Here is a 17,680-nt window from a genome sequence, read left to right as displayed (position 1 = left end):
GGGCTGATGAGTTGGACCGCCGAGGCGACGCTGGGCGCCGGGCCTGCGTCCTGCCCTTCCCGGGAGCCGGAGAAGCGAGTCCGTTGGTCGGCGCTCTCGTTCTGTTGAGTCCTTCCGGGCCTCTCACCCCCTTCTCCGGATGCCCACACCGGTGCCTGAGCTGCGAGGAGGCTGGGCGGAGGGCGAGGGGCAACGGGGTCCCCAGAGCTGGACCTGAGTTGCCCGAGAGCCGATAGGTGGGGCGCCCCGCGGGACTGCAGAACCGGGACGGTCGCCCGGTGCCGGGACTCGGTGGACTGGAGCGCCACAGCCTCGGAGCAAGACCGCAACGCCCGGGTCCCCGCAAAAGGGAAGACCTCCATCTTTGTCACCCCGAGGCCTGGCCAGGGTCGGGAAAAGTTAGGCGGAGGGAAGTTGGGCGCGCAGAGAAAGTCGGCGGAGGGTGCTTGAGAAGGGGTCGGGGCGCCGGGCTCTCTGCCCGCTGCCTGGGGGCGCCGGCCCGGGCGGCCCCGCAGCTCCGCCGCGCCGTCGGATCGCCGCGCAGGCCGGCCCGAGGCTCGCAGGCGGGGAGAAGGGCCGAGCCGGGCGGCCGGGGCGCCCCCTCCCGCGAGCCCGGAGGGAGCGGCCGTGCGCGCCCGCCCGCTCTTTCTTTTTCGCGTCCCTCCCTCCGCTGCCCCCGCCCTCGCTCCCTATTTGGAGCGGAGACACCCCTGACGTCAGAGCCGCTCCGCTCGCCGCTCCCCCGCACCGCGCGCCCGCCCGGGGCCGCAGACGGCGCGCAGCGCAGCCCAGCCGAGCCTCGCGGGGCCGCCGCCAGCCCTGCCGGCCGCCTCCCGAGCCTCCCGGGGGCGCCGGGCCTGCCGCCCCCCGCGGCCGCAGACAGCTCCGCGGGAACCGGCGGGCGCTCCGCGCTCCTTGCCGCCGCCGCCGCGCGCGGTAAGTCCCGCCCGGGCCGGCACGCGGGCGCCCGGCTTCCAGAGGCTTCGGCCGCAGGGGCAGCGCCGCGCCCCCGGCCCGCCCGGCGGCCCCGGGACACGGTGCGGAGGCGCCTCCGGACGCCGGGGCTGGGGACGTGGGCGCGGCACGGGGTGGCTGGGGGCACCGCTGCGCTCCGAGCCCGTCCCCGGACTCGCCGGGGGTTTCCATCGCTTGGTGAGAGTTTCGGCGGCCGGGAGAGGAAGGGAGGGAGGTGCGTGGCGAGCGCACGCCGGGCGGGTCGAGGGCGGGTCGGGCCGCGCGGGCGCCGGGGCAGCGGCCGGAGCTCGGCCGCGGGGCTCGCGCGTCTTCCCGGCTCTGCCCGGGCCTCGCCGCGCCGCGAGCCTCTCCGCTGCGGTACGTTTCTGCCTCCTTTTTGTCTCGCTCGCTGTCTTTCTGTCTCCCCATCCGACTGCCCGTGTCTCTCGTCTCTCTGTTTCCGTCCCCCTTTCTGTTCGGTCCCTTTCTTTCTGTTTCTTCTCCCCTTCTGCCTTCGTGTTCAGCCTCCCTGGGTTTATGCCTTTATGTTCTGTCTCTCCGTTCTGCCCCTCTGGGAGGGGGTACCTTTGTGTCTGTGCATCCCCCTAACCCCCCACCCTCAAATTCAGACAGTCCCCCAGTGTCAGAGGCAGGAGCCCCCCCCCCCCCCCGCAGTGGGGTTCATGAATAGTTTCCTAGACCCGGTAAAAGACGCGTAAACCCTCCCCCTACCTTCCGCCTGCCCCCGGGGCCTGGCCTGGGTCATCCCCCTGGAATCGAGTCTGGGGCAGAGGGAGCCAGCCTTTCCGGGGGCTCAGGGGGCTCAGTTTTCTTAAGAATTCCACCCCCGCGAGGCGGCCCGGACAGCGGGGCCCCGCTGCCGGCCACCTGCCCGCCCCGCTCCCTGGGCGGGGCGATTCTGATCTTTTACAAACCGCTGTAAAGGGGGCAGCTGCCCGCCTTGGCCTGGCCAGGGGGTTGGCAGACATCAGGGGAGAAGGGCACATTTTCAGGCTTTCTGAGGCCCTCGCCCAGCTGGAGGACACCAGCCTGTAACTACGAGAACTCCAGGGAAACAGAGGTCAGGGCTGGAGGCCAAAGGCTGGGCGCTGGCTGGGGAGGGGAGTGAGGAAGCAATTTGTCAACAAGGAGCCCCTCACCCTTTGTTACTGTGGAAACCCCCAGCCTCCAGAAACTCTCCCAGATGCTGGGGCTGTTTGGGTGTGGTTTGCCTTTAGTTGGGGCCAAAGAAAAGGCAAGACTGGATCATTTCCTTGGTGACCCTTGCCCCTCTTCCCCCCCCCCCACCCCTGCAAGCTGGACCTCTTTCTCCTGGGCCTGCGCCTGGGAGGGGTGGATGGGGGGAGTAGGTGGTCTGCATTAGCCACGGGTGTATCCTCATTCTTTTCAAGTGAGATTTCAGACTGAGTTTACCTCTTTCTCCCCACCCCCAGCCCCAAGGGTCGGAGGCTGCGGTGGGCAGGGATGCCGGCGAGGTCTGCCGTGGGACTTCTGCTGAGCAGATGTGCACCGGCCCTGCAGCAGCTCATTAGCATAGATTTGTTTTGGAGACAGTTTTGGGTCTGTGGGCAGGAGGGTCTGCAGGTAGGAGAGCATGGCCTGGGGCGGGGGGCGGGGGGTGGAGTGGTTTGCTGTGGCCCGGAAGCGGGACCTGCCTGGCAGAGGCAGGTCGGCCTTGGGAGCATGGGCCTGGCTCTGGGCGTCCACCCCCCAGGACTGTTAGTTCATGCTCTGCCAGCGCCTAGGGCCGAGGGGAGGAAGGAAGCCACCCCGCGGTGAGACTGGGGTCACGGAATCACAGTGGCCTTAAGGAACACGCCGGAGCCAGACTGCACTTGAGGGAATCCGCTTAAACGGACCTTCCCAGGCCACACTCGCTCTTCTGGAGGGGACCAACGTGGGGCTCGGGGAGGCAACGCAAATGTTCAGGGGCTCTGTCTATAACTCTTAGACTTTACCGCGCCCGGGGACGCAGTGAGTCAATGGATGGGCTTGGGCCTGAACTTGCCCTTGGACCCCAGAGTGGGCCCAGTAGAGCCTACTGAGAGGAGTGGGGCTGGGGTCTGACGCCTTTTGGCCGGCGTCCCAGAGCGACCTTTCCAGCTGCACCATTCAAGGAAGTCCCTGCGCTCCTTCCAAGACCTGCAGGGACTGCCCCACCCTGGCTGAGCCCAAGCCTGGGGCTGCGGCCACAGAGGCCACGCCCTCCGCACCCGCTGGTGGGGACAGCCTGGCAGCCAGGCCCAGCCTGATTTCTCCTGGGTGGGTCCGACGGGGCTGATCTCTCCAAGACCCTGTCCCTTCAGTCAGTGGCCCCAGAGTGAGAGTCGGAGGGGTTCTTCCTCTCGGCTCCCACCCTGGCCAGTCCGTGTGGGAGGCAGCACTCAACGGTTTATAAAACCCTTTCTAAGACATCATCTCCTATGGTTGAGTTTCCCGTAAATCCACTCTCATCAGGGCAGCTGCAACCCCGGATTTGGTTATTTTCAGGACCCGCCCAGGATCTGATGGGAGGAGGTGAGGGAGAGGGGAGGGAGAAGGGCATCCTGTGGGAGGCGGGGAGAGGATGGGGGCAAAGTTCGGGGACCCCAGGCTAGCCCTAGGGGTGACATTACTGAGGCTTTATCCTGTGGCAGCTGCCCTCTGCAGACCTTTCTGCGCACTCCGTGTGCCCACCTTACAGATGAGGAAATGGAGGCACAGAAAGTTTAAGTTGGCCGAGGTAGGATGTCAACCTGGGTCTGTGGCCGTCCGTGGCGGGGAACCCAGAGTGTGCTCTGTGCGTATGTGGACAGGGAAAGCAGGAGGGGGTGGGCTGGGGTCATCTGTTCTGATCACTTCGAGAGCAACACACCACACACACCATGGGCTTGGTGTGTCAATCACCGTGTCGCCCAGATGCTGGGCCCACAGGCAGAAGTCTCTGTCCGACTCAGGTGGGGCTGTAGGCGGGAAGGGTGCCCAGGAGAGGTTACAGAAGCAGGAGTTGAAGTGGGGGAGATCCTTGCCACCAGGGATTTGCCAGCCCTGGCCTCACCTGCTTCCACACCAGGCTGGTTGCTGCGAACGGTGACACCAGGGGCCTGTGTGTGTATGTGACTGGTGGGGAGTGGACCTTTCTAGCAAGAAAATCCTGGCATATGTGGCCTGAATATTCAGATTTGCCCTAAAGAGGAAACGGGCAGCGACTGTTCACTTCTTACACAATATAGGCTTTGCGAAGGGGTTCACGGTGGGGGTGGGTGGGCTGGAGGGCTCCCTGGAAATCTGGGTCCCTCCAGTGACTTGAACACTTCGTTCCAGGCCCTGGAATCCAGGCAGCAGGGTGGGTGGCTCCCGTCAGCAGTGCTGTTATGGGGGTCCCTGCCCTGGGGAGTTTGGGGGGCCATAGCTCCCGACCTGGCTGGGCCTCAGAATCATGTGGGAGTGTCGTCGATGTTGCCCGGACCACAGCCTGGACCTGTGGGGTCAGAAAATGCAGCGCTGGGGCCTGGGGAATGTGGGCTTTGGCAAGCATCTCTGGGAAGATGCTGAGTTCTGGGCGCTGCAGAAACGAGAGGGGGGACCCTGAAGTCCCAACCACGGGACATGTTCTTGCTGCCCCTACCCAGCCCCTCCCCGGGGACCTTTTGAATGAAGGATCCCGAGAAAGCCCCCCACCCCGGGCTCTGCTGTGTTTGTCCACTGCCCTCTTCTCTGGAACGAGAAAGCTGGACACTCACCTCCTTGGTCTGTGCCTCAGTTTCCACGGTGCTGGCTGGGGTCAGCCAGCGACCCCTCCTCTCCCCCCAGGGAATTTTCCATGTCATTGGCAGCCTCGGGATGTGTCTGGTGTTTGCATAAGGCCCCTGAGGATCTGGGGGGTTTGGATCTAGGCTCTGCAGCGGGGCTGGTGAGAAGGCACTCACCCCCCACTGAAATCTTGCCATGACCCAGAGGCTGGCCTGTATCAGACCTTTCCTGAGGTGCCAAGGTCCCAGGGGTCGGCCCTGGCTGCACTGTTGTCAGTGGCTGTGTGTGTGTGTGTGTGTGTGTGGGTGTGGGTGGGTGTGGGTGGGTGTGTGTGGGGGCGGTCTCATGGGCTGTAGAGTCAGGAGTGGAACTTGAACTCTGCTCCCAGGTAGTGCGAATAAGGATAAGAGACGCAGCCTGCTGGGGCAGGGAGCCCCAGGCCTCTTGCCAACTTGGGACCCTTCCCTGGATGCCTTGTCCTGTTTCTGGATTTATCCTCCGGGAGCCTTCCCATCTGCAAAGGTAGCTGGTGCTTATCTTGCTGCTGTCCATGTTCAAGTCTTGGTGTTGGTCAGTCCTTATCTTGTAAGCTTGAGCAAATCTCTTAATCTCCCCATGCCTCAGTTTCCTCCTCTATAGAATGGGGGAGCTAGTAGTAGCTATCTCACAGGTGGTTGTAAGGACCACATAAGTGCATACATGTTAAAAGCACCCAGAACGGTGTCTGGCCCAGTTAGCACCAACTCTTGCTCTGAGACAGGTGGGGCATGGGCCGGGCTCTTAGTAATAAAGCCCCTCTCCTTGCTTTTGCGAGTGCGGTCCCCTCAGCCGGGAGCTCCCTCCTCTCCCCGTCTTTGGTAACTCACCGCAAATCCTGAATTAAATCCAGAATTAATGGAGTGCCTGGGTGGCTCAGTTGGTTAAGCATCTGCCTTTGGCTCCAGTCACTATCTCAGGGTTCTGGGAATGAGCCCTGCCTTGGGCTCCCTGCTCAGGGGGGAGTCTGCTTCTCCCTCTCCCTCTGCCTCTCCCCCCTGCTTGTGCTCTCTCACTCTCTCAAATAAATTCTTTAAAATAAATAAATCCAGAATTAAGAATCTCTCCTTCCCTGCACCCCAGCCCTCTCTGACTTCCCATCTGAACAACTGCTTCCGTGAAACCCCATTTCCTTCAACCTCCCCCTCTAGGCTCTGAGCTCTGAGCGGGCATAGAGTCTGGGCCTCCAGCTCCCCTGGCCTCCCCTTGGCCTCCGTCTTCCCCACCACCTAGGAAATGCTTAGTGGACTGAGTGTTAAACTGTGGGGAACTTCTTCATGCTTCACGGGAAGGGCACCTCTCGGCCCGACTTGCTGGGGGACCTTGGGGATGACCCCTTTGCAAAGCAAGGGGGTGGAGGGTTGTTGGCCTGGGGGAATCCCTCTGCCCACTCTGGCATTCTAGGAGTCCCATGACTTGCGGCGTGATCTTCAGGGAGGGAAGAAGAGATGAGAATCTGTGGGTGAGGCTCTTGTCTGAGGAAGGAAGGTCCCACTGCTGTCTAGAAAAATTAGCTGAGCATAAACCAAAAATAAAGAAAACCTGTGAGCTGCCCCGCTTTCCCTGCGCTCTCCCAGGACATGGGGACCCGACTGAGCTGGGGGCCCGCTGACTGCCTCCTCCAAGTCCTTCTCCCCAGCGGTGCTGTGCTCCCATCTTAGGGTAGGGGCAAGTAGGTGCAGAGAGGTCAGCTTTATTTCTGGAAGTCACACAGCTCCTAGGTGGGAAGGCCAGACTTGAACCAGGGGACTCTGGGGGCCATGCTTGGGGTGGGAGCAGGGCCGCCAGTCTAGGTAAGCAGACAGTGGCTCCAGCTTGCTCTGAGGTCCTGGGTGCTGGCAGGTTGGCTAAAGGGACCCCCCACTCTCCCCCTCTGGGCCCTGCTGGATTAGCTCTGGACTGTGTCCTGGAGAGCAAGATTCCCCTTTCACTATAACCTGAACCTAATAACCAGTCCCCATGCTCCAGGCCCGTGACTCCCCTAAAACCTCACCACTACCCTGTCCCTCAATAAGCCTTGTTATTAACCTCACCCCTGTCTCAGCTCTGCCCCCCTTTAGCCTGGTCCAGGCCCACGGCTGCCATTCCAAAACCGCCCCCCCAATCACCTGCAAAGCAGATCCACGGGGCTCAGGGCTACTTCCACACCATCCCAGCCTCAACTCCCAGTCACCTCCTGCCAGGCCCGATCTTCCTGAGGAATCGTCACAGGGTCAGGGAGAAGACAAAGTGCCCAGACCTGCCTGAGGTCTTTGAGGGAGCTCTGGCCTCAGGGTGTGGGTGGGGGGTCCCTGCGGGGCTCCTTGTGGTGTGCTGTGATCAGACCCCGACTCCAAGTCTGATTCCCCAGGCACGGAAGAGGACCCAGTGGGGTCAGGGAGCCTTTTGGATGCCCCGCTGGTTGAAAAATTAGTTGGGCTGCCAGTTAGGAACGAGTCCATTCTATTTTGTTAGGATGTGGTTGTACTGAAAACACGGGTTCGCTGTCGGTCTTGTGAGTGAGACCGGAAATATGTGGGTGAGAGCCAGGGTCATGACACAAACGCAATTGGGATTGGGCAGGCTGTCCCGACTCACCTCCTACTGCTCTCCCTGCTTCACCCCTCCCCGCTGGCTGGGAGCAGGGGTCACCCAGACGTTGGGGTCCAGTGAGATGGGACTCAGCTCTGCTTCTGGAGACCTCCTGCAGGGAGAAGGGGCTGAGCAGGACTTTCTGGGTGGAGGGGACACGGGGCTGTGGAGGTGGTCCCAGCCCTGCAGGGGGCCCGGGCCCTGTCCTAGAGCCCAGCTGAGCCAGCCCACCTAGGTCTTCCCTGGAGTAACAGGCAAGACCCCCAACACCACCCCCTTTCTGGACGCTTCACCAAGGAGGCTGACTGAGGGTAGGATCATTCAGAAAGGATATGTTCCCACTCTAGTGCTGGGTGTCTGTGGGACAGCACCTGGCCCCTGATCCCGACTCGGCCATGCCCAGACCCCGCTTGGGACCATCCCAAGGCATGGAATCCCGGACTGACTGAGCTGGACCAGTTCTCCATGTCAGAGGCACCTTGGAAGCTTGCTAGAAAATTCGCAGCCCCGCTTGGCCCTAGAACTTCACTCCAGAAGTCCGTAGGGAACCGGGGATTCTTATGATCTGCCGACTTTGGCAACCAGTGTCCAGGGCACCTCACTCATTTTAGAGGTGGGGACACTGAGGCCTGGGTGTCCAGGGTCGTACAGCAGGTGCAGACTCCCAGATCCCAGTTCAACACACCCTTTCCCATGTCCTGTCCCCAGAGCACCCCCTTGCAGGCCTGGCCCTCATTTCCAAGTCGCCCTGAAGCCTCCCTCTTCCACACGTTTGGAGGTCGGGGAGACGGCAAAGCCTAGGGAGGCTGAAGTCGGGGGGAACACTGGGAGAGCCCCCTCTGAGAGCAATCCTTCGGACACATGCTGCCCTGCAGCGCCATCTTCCGGCCAGTTCTGGTCTTACCGTCTCCTTCCATCCCGTCAGACGCTGGTCTTGCCTTGGAGATTGGGATGGTACTGGAGATAAATAAAGATGTATGTATAGACTCAGGGCTTGCGGCTCTGGTGGGGGATCCAAAAAAGAAATAGCCTGGTCCGGGGTTAGCTTTTTCGTCTGACGCCCAGCCAGCCAAGGTGGCCCAGGAAGTCACAGCGCTGGACAGAGGAGGTTAGCTTTCCTGGTAGCTGACATGCAGGCGGTGTGCCCAGGAGATGCGCTGCGTGGCCAGCCCCTCGAGGGCAGGCACTGTGTTTCCTGGGCAAGCTTGTGTGTTTGCCAGAGGCCCTGAAGCATTACAGTCCTCTGCCATCCCGTCTCGCCATCCCCATTTCTTGGATGGAGAAACTGAGGCACAGACATAGAAAGGAACTTGCTCAAAGCTGCACAGTAGGGTTGCGGAGTAGCACCCGCAGAGCATGCATTATGGGCTAGTCTCACCGCTGGGAGCTCTCGTAACCTGGGCGCCCATGGCACGTGCATGTGTTAGTGGCTCCACTGTCGAGGTTCAGAAAGGACAAATAACGGGTCTAAGATTGTGTTTTGCTGGTAAGCGGTAGAGCTAGGGCTCGAACCCAGGCAGTCGATGGCAGAGTCTGTGCTTGTCATGCCGCCGTCCCCTCTGTCCACGGGGCCTCTGGGCCCCACCGGCCTCACCTGCACTCTGTGCTCAGTCCTAGGGCCCTAGAGGCCACGGGCACGATGCTTCGGGTCCTGGTGGGGGCCGTCCTCCCCGCAATGCTGCTGGCCGCTCCGCCGCCCATCAACAAGCTGGCACTGTTCCCGGACAAGAGTGCCTGGTGTGAGGCCAAGAACATCACCCAGATTGTGGGCCACAGCGGCTGCGAGGCCAAGTCCATCCAGAACAGGTGCGGGGCAGGGGCAGTGGGGGGAGGGGCAGAAGACGGGGCAGCCCATCCCCGCCGCTGCCGCGGTGTCACCGGCACAGTGACCTCTCCTCCTGCAGGGCGTGCCTAGGACAGTGCTTCAGTTACAGCGTTCCCAACACCTTCCCGCAGTCTACGGAGTCCCTGGTTCACTGCGACTCCTGCATGCCGGCCCAGTCCATGTGGGAGATCGTGAGTACTGCTGCCCGCCCCTGTCTGCCTGGGCCTCGGCCGCAGGGCCCACCGTTCAGGCCCCGCCATGTACGGGGGCCGAGAATTGTGCTGGGGCTCCAGACGTGGCCCTTGCCACGGGATGGCTTATGTGTCTGACACCAGTATGTACTGGACAAGAGCTCTTCCTGCAGCTCCATTCTGATGTCAGTCCCACAGTGAATTCTTTCCGTGGTTTCTTCCTCATTTAAGATGAGACCCAATCCTCACTGTGTCCCGCAGTGGCCGGCGTGGCCCGGCTCCCCAGTCTCTTGAGCTTTGTCTCGCCTCCCTCATCTTTTTTACTTGCTTGACACTTGACATCAATGTGCTTTCTTTCAATCTCTCATAGCTGCTCTGCGTGGTACGACCACAGGGCCTTTGGATGTGCTCTTTCCCCTGTTTGGAATACCTCTCTTCTCCTTACTCACTTAACATCTATTCATTCTCCTGCTCTTGGCTCAGCAGCATTTTCAGGGCCCTTTCTTATCCCCCTGAGCACTGTGTGCATCTGCTTTGACATCTGTCCCCTCACAGTTTTCCATCTGCATTTGGGTGATTGTGACAAGTCTGCTTCCCTCGTTAGACTCTGAATTCTTTGCAGGACCATGCCTATCCTTATGTCCCCAGCACTGGCAGGGAGTAGGTGCTTTGTGGAAGGAAGGAGGGAGATAAGGGGAAGAAAGATGGAAAAAGGGAGAGCTGTTGGAAAAGTGTGAATTAGGAGAAAAGCAAGACCCTGCAGGGTCCAGTAGGGCAGACCTAGGCTGGGCTGTGGCTTTGAGATGGGGCTCTTTGAGGGTGTGATGTCGGAACGCCACGCCAAAGGTTAAGTGGAAGTCAAGTGGGCGATTTGGGGGCAGGTGGTCTGGGGTGGGTTAGGTGAGGACCTTCCAGGTGGAGGGAACAGCATGTGCAAAGTCTCGGGCTGATCAGGCAGCTGAGACTTGGTGGGAGTGACACGAGATCGGGGATGGAGAGGTCAGCCAGAGGCCACCTGAAGGTCCTGGGGAGGGGGCTTGGTAAGGAGTCTGGACTTTTCTTCAAGTCCACTGAGGTGGACTGTGGACAGGGGCAGACCCCGTTGGATTTCTCCCCTCAGGCTGCCGTGAGGGAATGGGTAGGGAGGGGGCAGGACAGGTTGTGAGGAGACAAGTCGGGTGGCTCCTGTGGCGGCTTGCCCTCCTCCCTGTGGAGGGGCCTGCAGAGCTAACTGGGGTACCCCCCAGGCAGGCTCAGGCATTCTGGGGTCTCTGGGACTGTCGGTCCCATGAGGAGTGTTGTTGCCCGTGGGGCCTCTGGAAACATGTCTTCCCTTCTCTGCTGTCCTCTGCAGGTGACCTTGGAGTGCCCCGGCCACGAGGAGGTGCCCCGAGTGGACAAGCTGGTGGAGAAGATCGTGCACTGTAGCTGCCAAGCATGTGGCAAGGAGCCCAGCCACGGGCTGAGCGTCTACATGCAAGGCGAGGACACGCCAGGCTCCCAGCCAGGCACCCGTCCCCACCCCCACCCAGGCGGGCAGACCCCCGAGCCCGAGGATCCCCCCGGGGCCCCCCACGTGGAGGAAGAGGGGGCTGAGGACTGAGGCCCCAACTCCTCCTCCCCTCTCGTCCCCTGTGGAATGTTGGGTCTCACCCTTGGGGGAGCGGTGGGGAGAAAGGCCGGAGCCCCCCTTTGGCACTGGATGGACTTGGATTCAGACTTGGACTTGGAACGCTTTCTGGTTGCCATGGAGATCTGAAGGGAGGGGTTGGGGCCAAGCTGCACAATTTAATATATTCAAGAGTGAGGGGAGGTAGCAGAGGTCTTCAGGGTTCTTTTTCAGAGTGGGGGTGGTTCTCGTCCTTTCTGCCTCCTAGAGATATGCCTTTGGGAGCAGGAAGAGGTTGGCTAAGCTGCTGAGGTGGGTGTAAGGTCCTCACCACCCTGGTGGGGCAGGGCCCCTGGGGTACAGATGGTGGAGCGGGGACCCTGGACTGAGGGTCGGTGCCTTGCCAGCAGTAGCCTTGAGGAAGGGGCTGGGTCCAGGCTAGGAAGACCACTGGCAGAAGCTCGAGCCCCATAGGTTTCCCCAAAGGTCTCTCGTCCCCAGGAGAGCTTCTCCCCATTGGCACCAAAATGGCCCTCCCTCGATGGTGTGCTTGGGAGTCAGGTCTGGGCAGGACCCTGCTGACTCATGGCCCTGGAGCTGGGAGGACTTTCTGGCTTCCTTGGCTTTCCAGGGGGTGGAGGAAGGCAAGGGAGGAGCCTACCTGGGCCAGGGGGAGGGGAGGACTCCCGGACCATCCCTGGAGTATCCCTCACCCTCCCTCTCCAAGATGGTAGTACCTCCCACTGCCCCCCCAAGTCTTGGGCGGAAAACTGATGGAGCTAGCCTTCCCCCTCCTGGGGAGCTCTTTCTAAACCTGAAGGTGGTGGGCGGGCGGGGGGGGGGGGCGCTCCAAGGAGGGATGGGTGGGATAGACTCTGGCTGAGCCTCAAGAAACCAGGAAGAGGAGGGGGGAGGGCTCATGGCGGCCAGTGTCCCCATAGCTCTCCAGCACCCAGTTCTACCTATCACCCCCCTCCCAGCTGCACTTTAACCCAGAGGGCAGTGGGGTTCTGGGGACAGGGCAAGCAGGCGGGCCGTGAAGAACGCCTCGGTACCCACACCCGCCTGTGTCTGCCCTTCTGTCCCCAGGGCGGTGGTCAGCTCCCCCGGCCCCCCGGCCCACACTCCCGGCTGTTCCGACAAGGGCTTCTGGAGCTTGTAACCAGCAGATTGTTTCCCTGAGTTTTCTCATGAATAAATTTCCTTCAATGCTTCTGTTCTCTTCCTCACTGGGTGCCTCTGCTGACCCAGAGTCCCCGAAGGGGTCCTCAGCAAGGCCTGGGGGAGGGGGTCAGGCTGCGCAGTGAGGAGCCCCTAGTGGCCCTCCCACTTTGCTGCCTTGTGGTGTGCCTGTGGCTGCTGCCTCCTTGGCTCCCACCTCTCTCCTTGGGCGCCCATGTCTGGCCTCGGATATACCTTGGGTGGGGCTCCAGACCAGGCGCTTTTCATCTTGACCCCTGGGCCCTTTGGGCTTAGCTCATGCCATCTGCTCCCCCTCCCAGGGACCCAATATCAGCCCTTTCCTGGACCCCCGTCTAGTCTGACCTGGTAGAAGGGGAAAGAGACAAAGCCAGTGGTTACAAAGGAATATACAAGTTTGGGTGCTGTGCTAAGTACTCTACACAGAGTCACTCGCTTAATCCTCAGCACCAGCCTGTGATGCAGACATTGGCCCGCACTGTACAGAGGAGGCGGCCAAAGTGGGGAGGGATTGCGTCCTCTGTCCAGGGCAGCATGGTTGAAAGACGGCAGCCACAGGACTCGAGCCCAGGCCTGACCCTGCTCTCAGCGGTTGTCATTTGTACGTATCCTGCTGTGTGCCAGGTGGGTGCCTGACCACCTCACAGGGACCGGGGGATTTGGGATCATTACCCCCAGGCCATTCGGTCCCCCCAATTCTCCATCATTGAGACACAGCAGGGCTGGCGGGGTGGGTGAGGGCCCAGACCCTTTGTTCCTCACCCATATTGCTGTGAACACCACATACCAGACAATTCACATATATTACTACTAATCCACAGAAAATCCATTTTTTGGAATCGAGTGCTCTTATGCCCTGGGAGTGCTGTGCACGGGCCGGTAAGCAGCGGCGCCCAGAGTCTAATCTTGCGCCCTCTAGCGACAATGGTGCTGTACCACACGCGCGATTTCCTCAGCGGACACTGCCTTCCCAGAGCATGGCTGCTCTGGGCTGTTGTGCAGGTTGTGTACTTCCCAGCTCCGGAATGGCGTTTCTTGCCGTTGTGTGGACGTAGCCATCCACCCGGGCCCTACGTCCCTGACGTGGAGTTGGATTGGAGAGAAGTAGATCTCCTGCCTGCAGACTCAGTGACTCCTAGTCTGGTAGGGACAAGCCCTGGTCATATTAACAGCCATTCCGTACGTCTGGAGGTGAGGCCTGGCCCAAGGATGTAGAGAAGATGCTGCGGAGCTTCCAAGGACTCAGAGAACACGTCCAAATGCAGGGCTTCCTGGAGTCTTGGACGCGGTGCTCAGAACCTGGAGCCTGGAGGAGCTCAGAACCAAGCACCGTGCTGGCAGGATGAATCTTGGGTCAGGAGCCGCCTCCATCCTGTGTATGGAACCAGGCAGGGTAGACATATAAAGAAATTAAGAGGCTCATTGGAAAGAAAGCAGGAAGATGGGTTGGCGTGGCTGGTGGCAGGTGTGCAATGCTAGCCAGAGTTCAGACTTCATCCTTCTTGCAGTAAGAGCCCCGGAGGGCTCTGCACAGAGCTGGGTTTCCCAGAGAATGGAGACGGATGGTGGTGACTGCAATGGTCCGGGCAGGAGATAGAGACTAGAGACCACAGAGACAAGAATTGAGTGGGGCCTTGGGGAGGCGGGGCCAGGTTGGAGAGGAGCCGCTGATTGGATGCAGGAGCAGCAAATGGGAGGAGCCAGATTTGAATGCTGACGTCACTTGTGCCAGCCTGCCATTGGGCATGGGATGGGAAGTAGTGACTTCGCTTTTCCTTGCCAACCTCAAGCTGAACCACCAAGAGAGCCCAGAAAAAAACATTTCAGGTCCTCCTCTGCCCTTCGCTCCCTCCCCTGCTCCCCGCCCCACAACAATGGTAGAAAGATCTTAAAATCTTTACAAGGGATTAACACCGAAAGCACAGGCTCCTCTCGGCAAGGGCGGGTAAGTAATTAGCAGCAGCTTCCCCTCCTTGTGTGCCTACATGGAGCCTACAACTCCCAGCTCGTTTTCTTCCCGGGCTCCAAGCCTCTGGAAATATCCAGTCAGCCTGGGTTTAAATTCAGGCTGGGCCACTTCCTAGCTGTGTAATCTTGAGCAGGTCAAACTCCCCAGGCTCAGTTTGCCCATCTGCAAAACAGGGACTAATGATCACACCTCCTTTAACTCCCAGGGTCATGGTGAGCTTTACCTAAATGAATGTGCGAGTGGAGTTTGGAACAGTGCCTGGCATGTAGTAGGGACACATGGCTGACTCAGTCCACAGAGCATGTGACTCTTGATCTCAGGATCCTGAGTTCAAACTCCATGCTGGGTGCAGAGCTTACATTACAGAATAAAACCCACACACAAGAGCAAAATGCCGGCTTTTCCTCTAATTATTGAGAACGAAGATTGGATCCCAACTGCTGGTGGCTGGACTGATAGTTTTGCTCATTCATTCATTGAACAGATGTTTATTGAGAGCCCATTATGTGCTGAGGATAGAGCAGTGAACAAAACAGACAAATCCCCGGCGTCATGGAGTTTAGGCAGTTAATCTGTGAGAGCAGCTTTGAGCAGGCTTCACGGCCTCTCTGGCTCTCGGTTTCTCCATCTCCATAATGCGGAGCTCCAGTGGGCATGGAGGTCCAGGCCAAAGGCCTTCTGAAGAGTCACCTGTTCCACTGTGACATCAGCCTTCTCCTCCAGAGAGGGAACTCCCCGTGGCTAGAAGTAATCAGGCAAAGGCTGAGGATCCCTGGAGGCCCCTCTTTACCCTGAAAAGTTAAGGAAGTCTGGGACTTTATTATTCCGCAACAGATAAAATAAATTTGCGAGTACAGACATGGAACTTTTGAAAAGTTCTTAAATTCATGATAATAGTGTGGCCACAAGGTGGCGCCACCACCCAGGCCCAATCTTGAAAAAGAAAATTAAAAAAAGAAAATGATAAGTTAAGGGACGCCTGTGTAGCCCAGTGGGTTAAGCATCTCATGCTTGGTTTCAGCTCAGGTAGTGATTTCAGGGTCATGAGATTGAGCCCCTGTTGGGCTCCATGCTCAGTGGGGAGTCTGCTTGAGGCTCTCTCTCTCTCTCTGCCCCTCCCTCCCAAACCCGTGTGCACGATCTCTCTCAAATAAATAAATGAATCTTTAAAAAAATTATAGTTAAGCACAGATCACAATATAACAAACGTCTGTGAACCTGTCACCCAGAATGAACAAATATGAACAAATTTGTCCTGTTTTCTTTAGGCCTTAAAAAAAAAAAAAAATGAGGTCCCTGAGTCCGCAGAGCTGGTAAGCAACAGCAGTGGGATCCCAAATCTGGTCTTTATGATTCTCAGCCTAGTGCCTGGTATCCTGTCCTTCGGGGCATGGAGAAATTGTCACAGGGGTGTCACATGGGAGGGAGGACAGTTCTCCCTTTCCTGCTGCCTAGACCCATCTGTAGACCCTACGACTGGGACTCTGGGCCCCAAACAGTGGCTTGGGGGCGGGTGGGGCGCTGCAAGGTCATGAGGTTTTTGTCTTGGGTGTTGGGCAATCCTGAGTTTCAGTTCCACTTGTTCTCTTGCTCCTGGTGGACCTTGGGTGAGGCCCCTGGACTCTCTGAGCCCCCTGTTTAACACCTACCTATCCGCATTATTGTAGTGGTAGGAATAAGAGAATAAAACCCCTGGGACATCACAGGAATCTTTTACATGGGGCTATGAATTTTCTCTTTCTGCGGAGGGAAAAAGGCCCCCTTCCCCTTCAGACTCCCTTTATGTTGCTTTTCATTTTCTTTTTTTTTTTCTTTCTTTTAAAAAATATTTTATTTGAGGGGCGCCTGGGTGGCTCAGTGGGTTAAGCCGCTGCCTTCGGCTCAGGTCATGATCCCGGGTCCTGGGTTCGAGCCCCGCATCGGGCTTTCTGCTCGGCGGGGAGCCTGCTTCCTCCTCTCTCTCTGCCTGCCTCTCTGCTTACTTGTGATTTCTCTCTGTCGAATAAATAAAATCTTTAAAAAAAATATTTTATTTGACAGAGAGAAACACAGCGAGAGAGGGAGCACAGGCAGGGGGCAGAGGGAGAGTGAGAAGCAGGCTTCCTACTGAACAGGGAGCCCCATGTGGGGCTTGATCCCGGGACCCTGGGATCATGACCTCTGCTGAAGGCAGACGCCTAATGACTGAGCCATCCAGGCGCCCCTCTTTTTTTTTTTTTTTTCCCTATAGCTGGGATCCCTTTAGGATGACTTTACAAGTCTGTTACGCTCATTGTTAATTGTCTGTCTCCTTCCACTAGAAGGAAACTCCACGAAGCTGGATCTTAGTTGTGGTTACTGTAGTGCCCTGACTGGCCAGAACACTGCCCAATATCTAGTAGGTGCTCAATAAATGTTTGTTGAATGAATGAATGGAATCCACAGTACTGATCTGTGAAGTGTTTGGTAGAGACTCCTTTTTTTTTTTTTTTTAAAGATTTTATTTATTTATGACACAGAGAGAGAGCGAGAAAAGGAACACAAGAAGGGGGAGTGGGAGAGGGAGAAGCAGGCCTGCTGAGCAGGGAGCCCGATACAGGGCTCCCTTTCAGGACACTGGGATCATGACCCCAGAGGAAGGCAGACGCTTAATGAGTGAGCCACCCAGGCGCCCCCGGTACAAACTCTCCTTCGCTAGCGGGGAGAGAGCACGATCAGGGGGTGCTCCACCTCTACCTGCAGTGCCTCTACCCCATCTGGCCTAGGGATTCCCAGATCTGTTCACACTCTGTGTTAGACTAGGAGGACTAACCCATCAGACTTCATCCTTCATGTCTGGTGCTGTCGGGGAATGTTAGGTTTCTGCTCAAAGGATCCCGAGGAGGAGGTAACCTGCTGTTTAAAGGTTCGAAAAAAGCTATATGGGTTGTTATATATTATGTATACATGTACATATGTGTATGTATGTGTGTGTGTACACATTTGGGTGTCAAGCGAGCTCCCCGGTAGCTCCCGATGGATTGAGGACGGGCAGCTCCCCCACTGGGGAGCAGTCCTAGATGAAGGCAGCCACAGCCCCTCCTCTGAGTTCCTCCTGCGCGGCTGCCACTTCAGGTGGGAGAGGGGTGTGCGGGGGCGCAGGGGCGGTGGAGGCTGCGACCCGGAGGTGGGAGGACTCCGCGTGCGGCGGGGCGGGGGCTCGGTTCTCCCCGCCCACCGCGGGGCGGGGCGAGGCGCAGGCTCCGCGGCTCCGGGACCGCGCGCTCCTGGAAGCGCCACCCGCTCCTCCGCGGCGCGGGCCTCTAGCGGCGCCTCCCGGGCTTCCTGGGCTCCTGCCCGGCCCGCGGCCGCCTCCTCCTTCCCCAGCCCTGCGGGGCCTGCCGCAGTCGCAGGCAGCGGAGCAGCGCGGAGCGCCCAGGTACCGAGCGCGGGCGGGAGCGGGGCCGGGGACCCCGCGGCCGCGCGGCCGCTGCTGCTGCTCCTGTCCCGGCGGGCCGGCCGGGCATCCTCCCGCATGCCGCAGGGGGCCTTAGTCGCCCAAGCCCGGGCTGCCTCTGCGTCGGCTCGGAGACCTGCTTTCTCCACCGAGGGCT

The 17,680-nt window shown here is 59.2% G+C and overlaps 1 protein-coding gene across 5 annotated transcripts; it reads left to right on the top strand.

Moving 5' to 3' along the window:
* The first annotated feature begins 828 nt into the window (after window positions 1-828).
* Window positions 829-12,152, top strand: NBL1 (NBL1, DAN family BMP antagonist). Of its 5 annotated transcripts, XM_047726869.1 has the most exons (6): window positions 830-931; window positions 1,202-1,206; window positions 5,624-5,626; window positions 8,926-9,120; window positions 9,219-9,330; window positions 10,685-12,152. In XM_047726869.1, exons 4-6 carry the CDS (start codon window positions 8,954-8,956, stop codon window positions 10,931-10,933), a joined length of 528 nt encoding a protein of 175 aa, XP_047582825.1. In that variant the 5' UTR covers window positions 830-931; window positions 1,202-1,206; window positions 5,624-5,626; window positions 8,926-8,953; the 3' UTR covers window positions 10,934-12,152. The 5 variants fall into 5 exon arrangements, with proteins under 5 accessions (XP_047582824.1, XP_047582825.1, XP_047582826.1 ...); XM_047726866.1 differs by lacking the exons at window positions 830-931; window positions 1,202-1,206; window positions 5,624-5,626 and adding exons at window positions 5,096-5,229; window positions 8,023-8,211; XM_047726868.1 differs by lacking the exons at window positions 1,202-1,206; window positions 5,624-5,626 and having other exon boundaries at window positions 829-936.
* The last annotated feature ends 5,528 nt before the right edge of the window (window positions 12,153-17,680 follow it).

This window comes from Lutra lutra, chromosome 4 (genome assembly GCF_902655055.1).
Source record: "Lutra lutra chromosome 4, mLutLut1.2, whole genome shotgun sequence".
Classification (NCBI taxonomy): domain Eukaryota; kingdom Metazoa; phylum Chordata; class Mammalia; order Carnivora; family Mustelidae; genus Lutra; species Lutra lutra.
The sequence above is the reverse complement of the archived record's forward strand: the minus strand, read 5'-3'. Positions and strand labels throughout refer to the sequence as shown.

Excerpts from the sequence above, each read along its gene's own strand:
- NBL1 (XM_047726866.1), top strand. The coding sequence starts at position 5,177 with ATGCCTTGTCCTGTTTCTGGATTTATCCTCCGGGAGCCTTCCCATCTG. Across the intron at positions 8,212-8,925 it reads CCATCTTCCGGCCAGTTCTG|TCCTAGGGCCCTAGAGGCCA; the intron begins GTCTTACCGTCT and ends CTCTGTGCTCAG. Across the intron at positions 9,121-9,218 it reads GCCAAGTCCATCCAGAACAG|GGCGTGCCTAGGACAGTGCT; the intron begins GTGCGGGGCAGG and ends CTCCTCCTGCAG.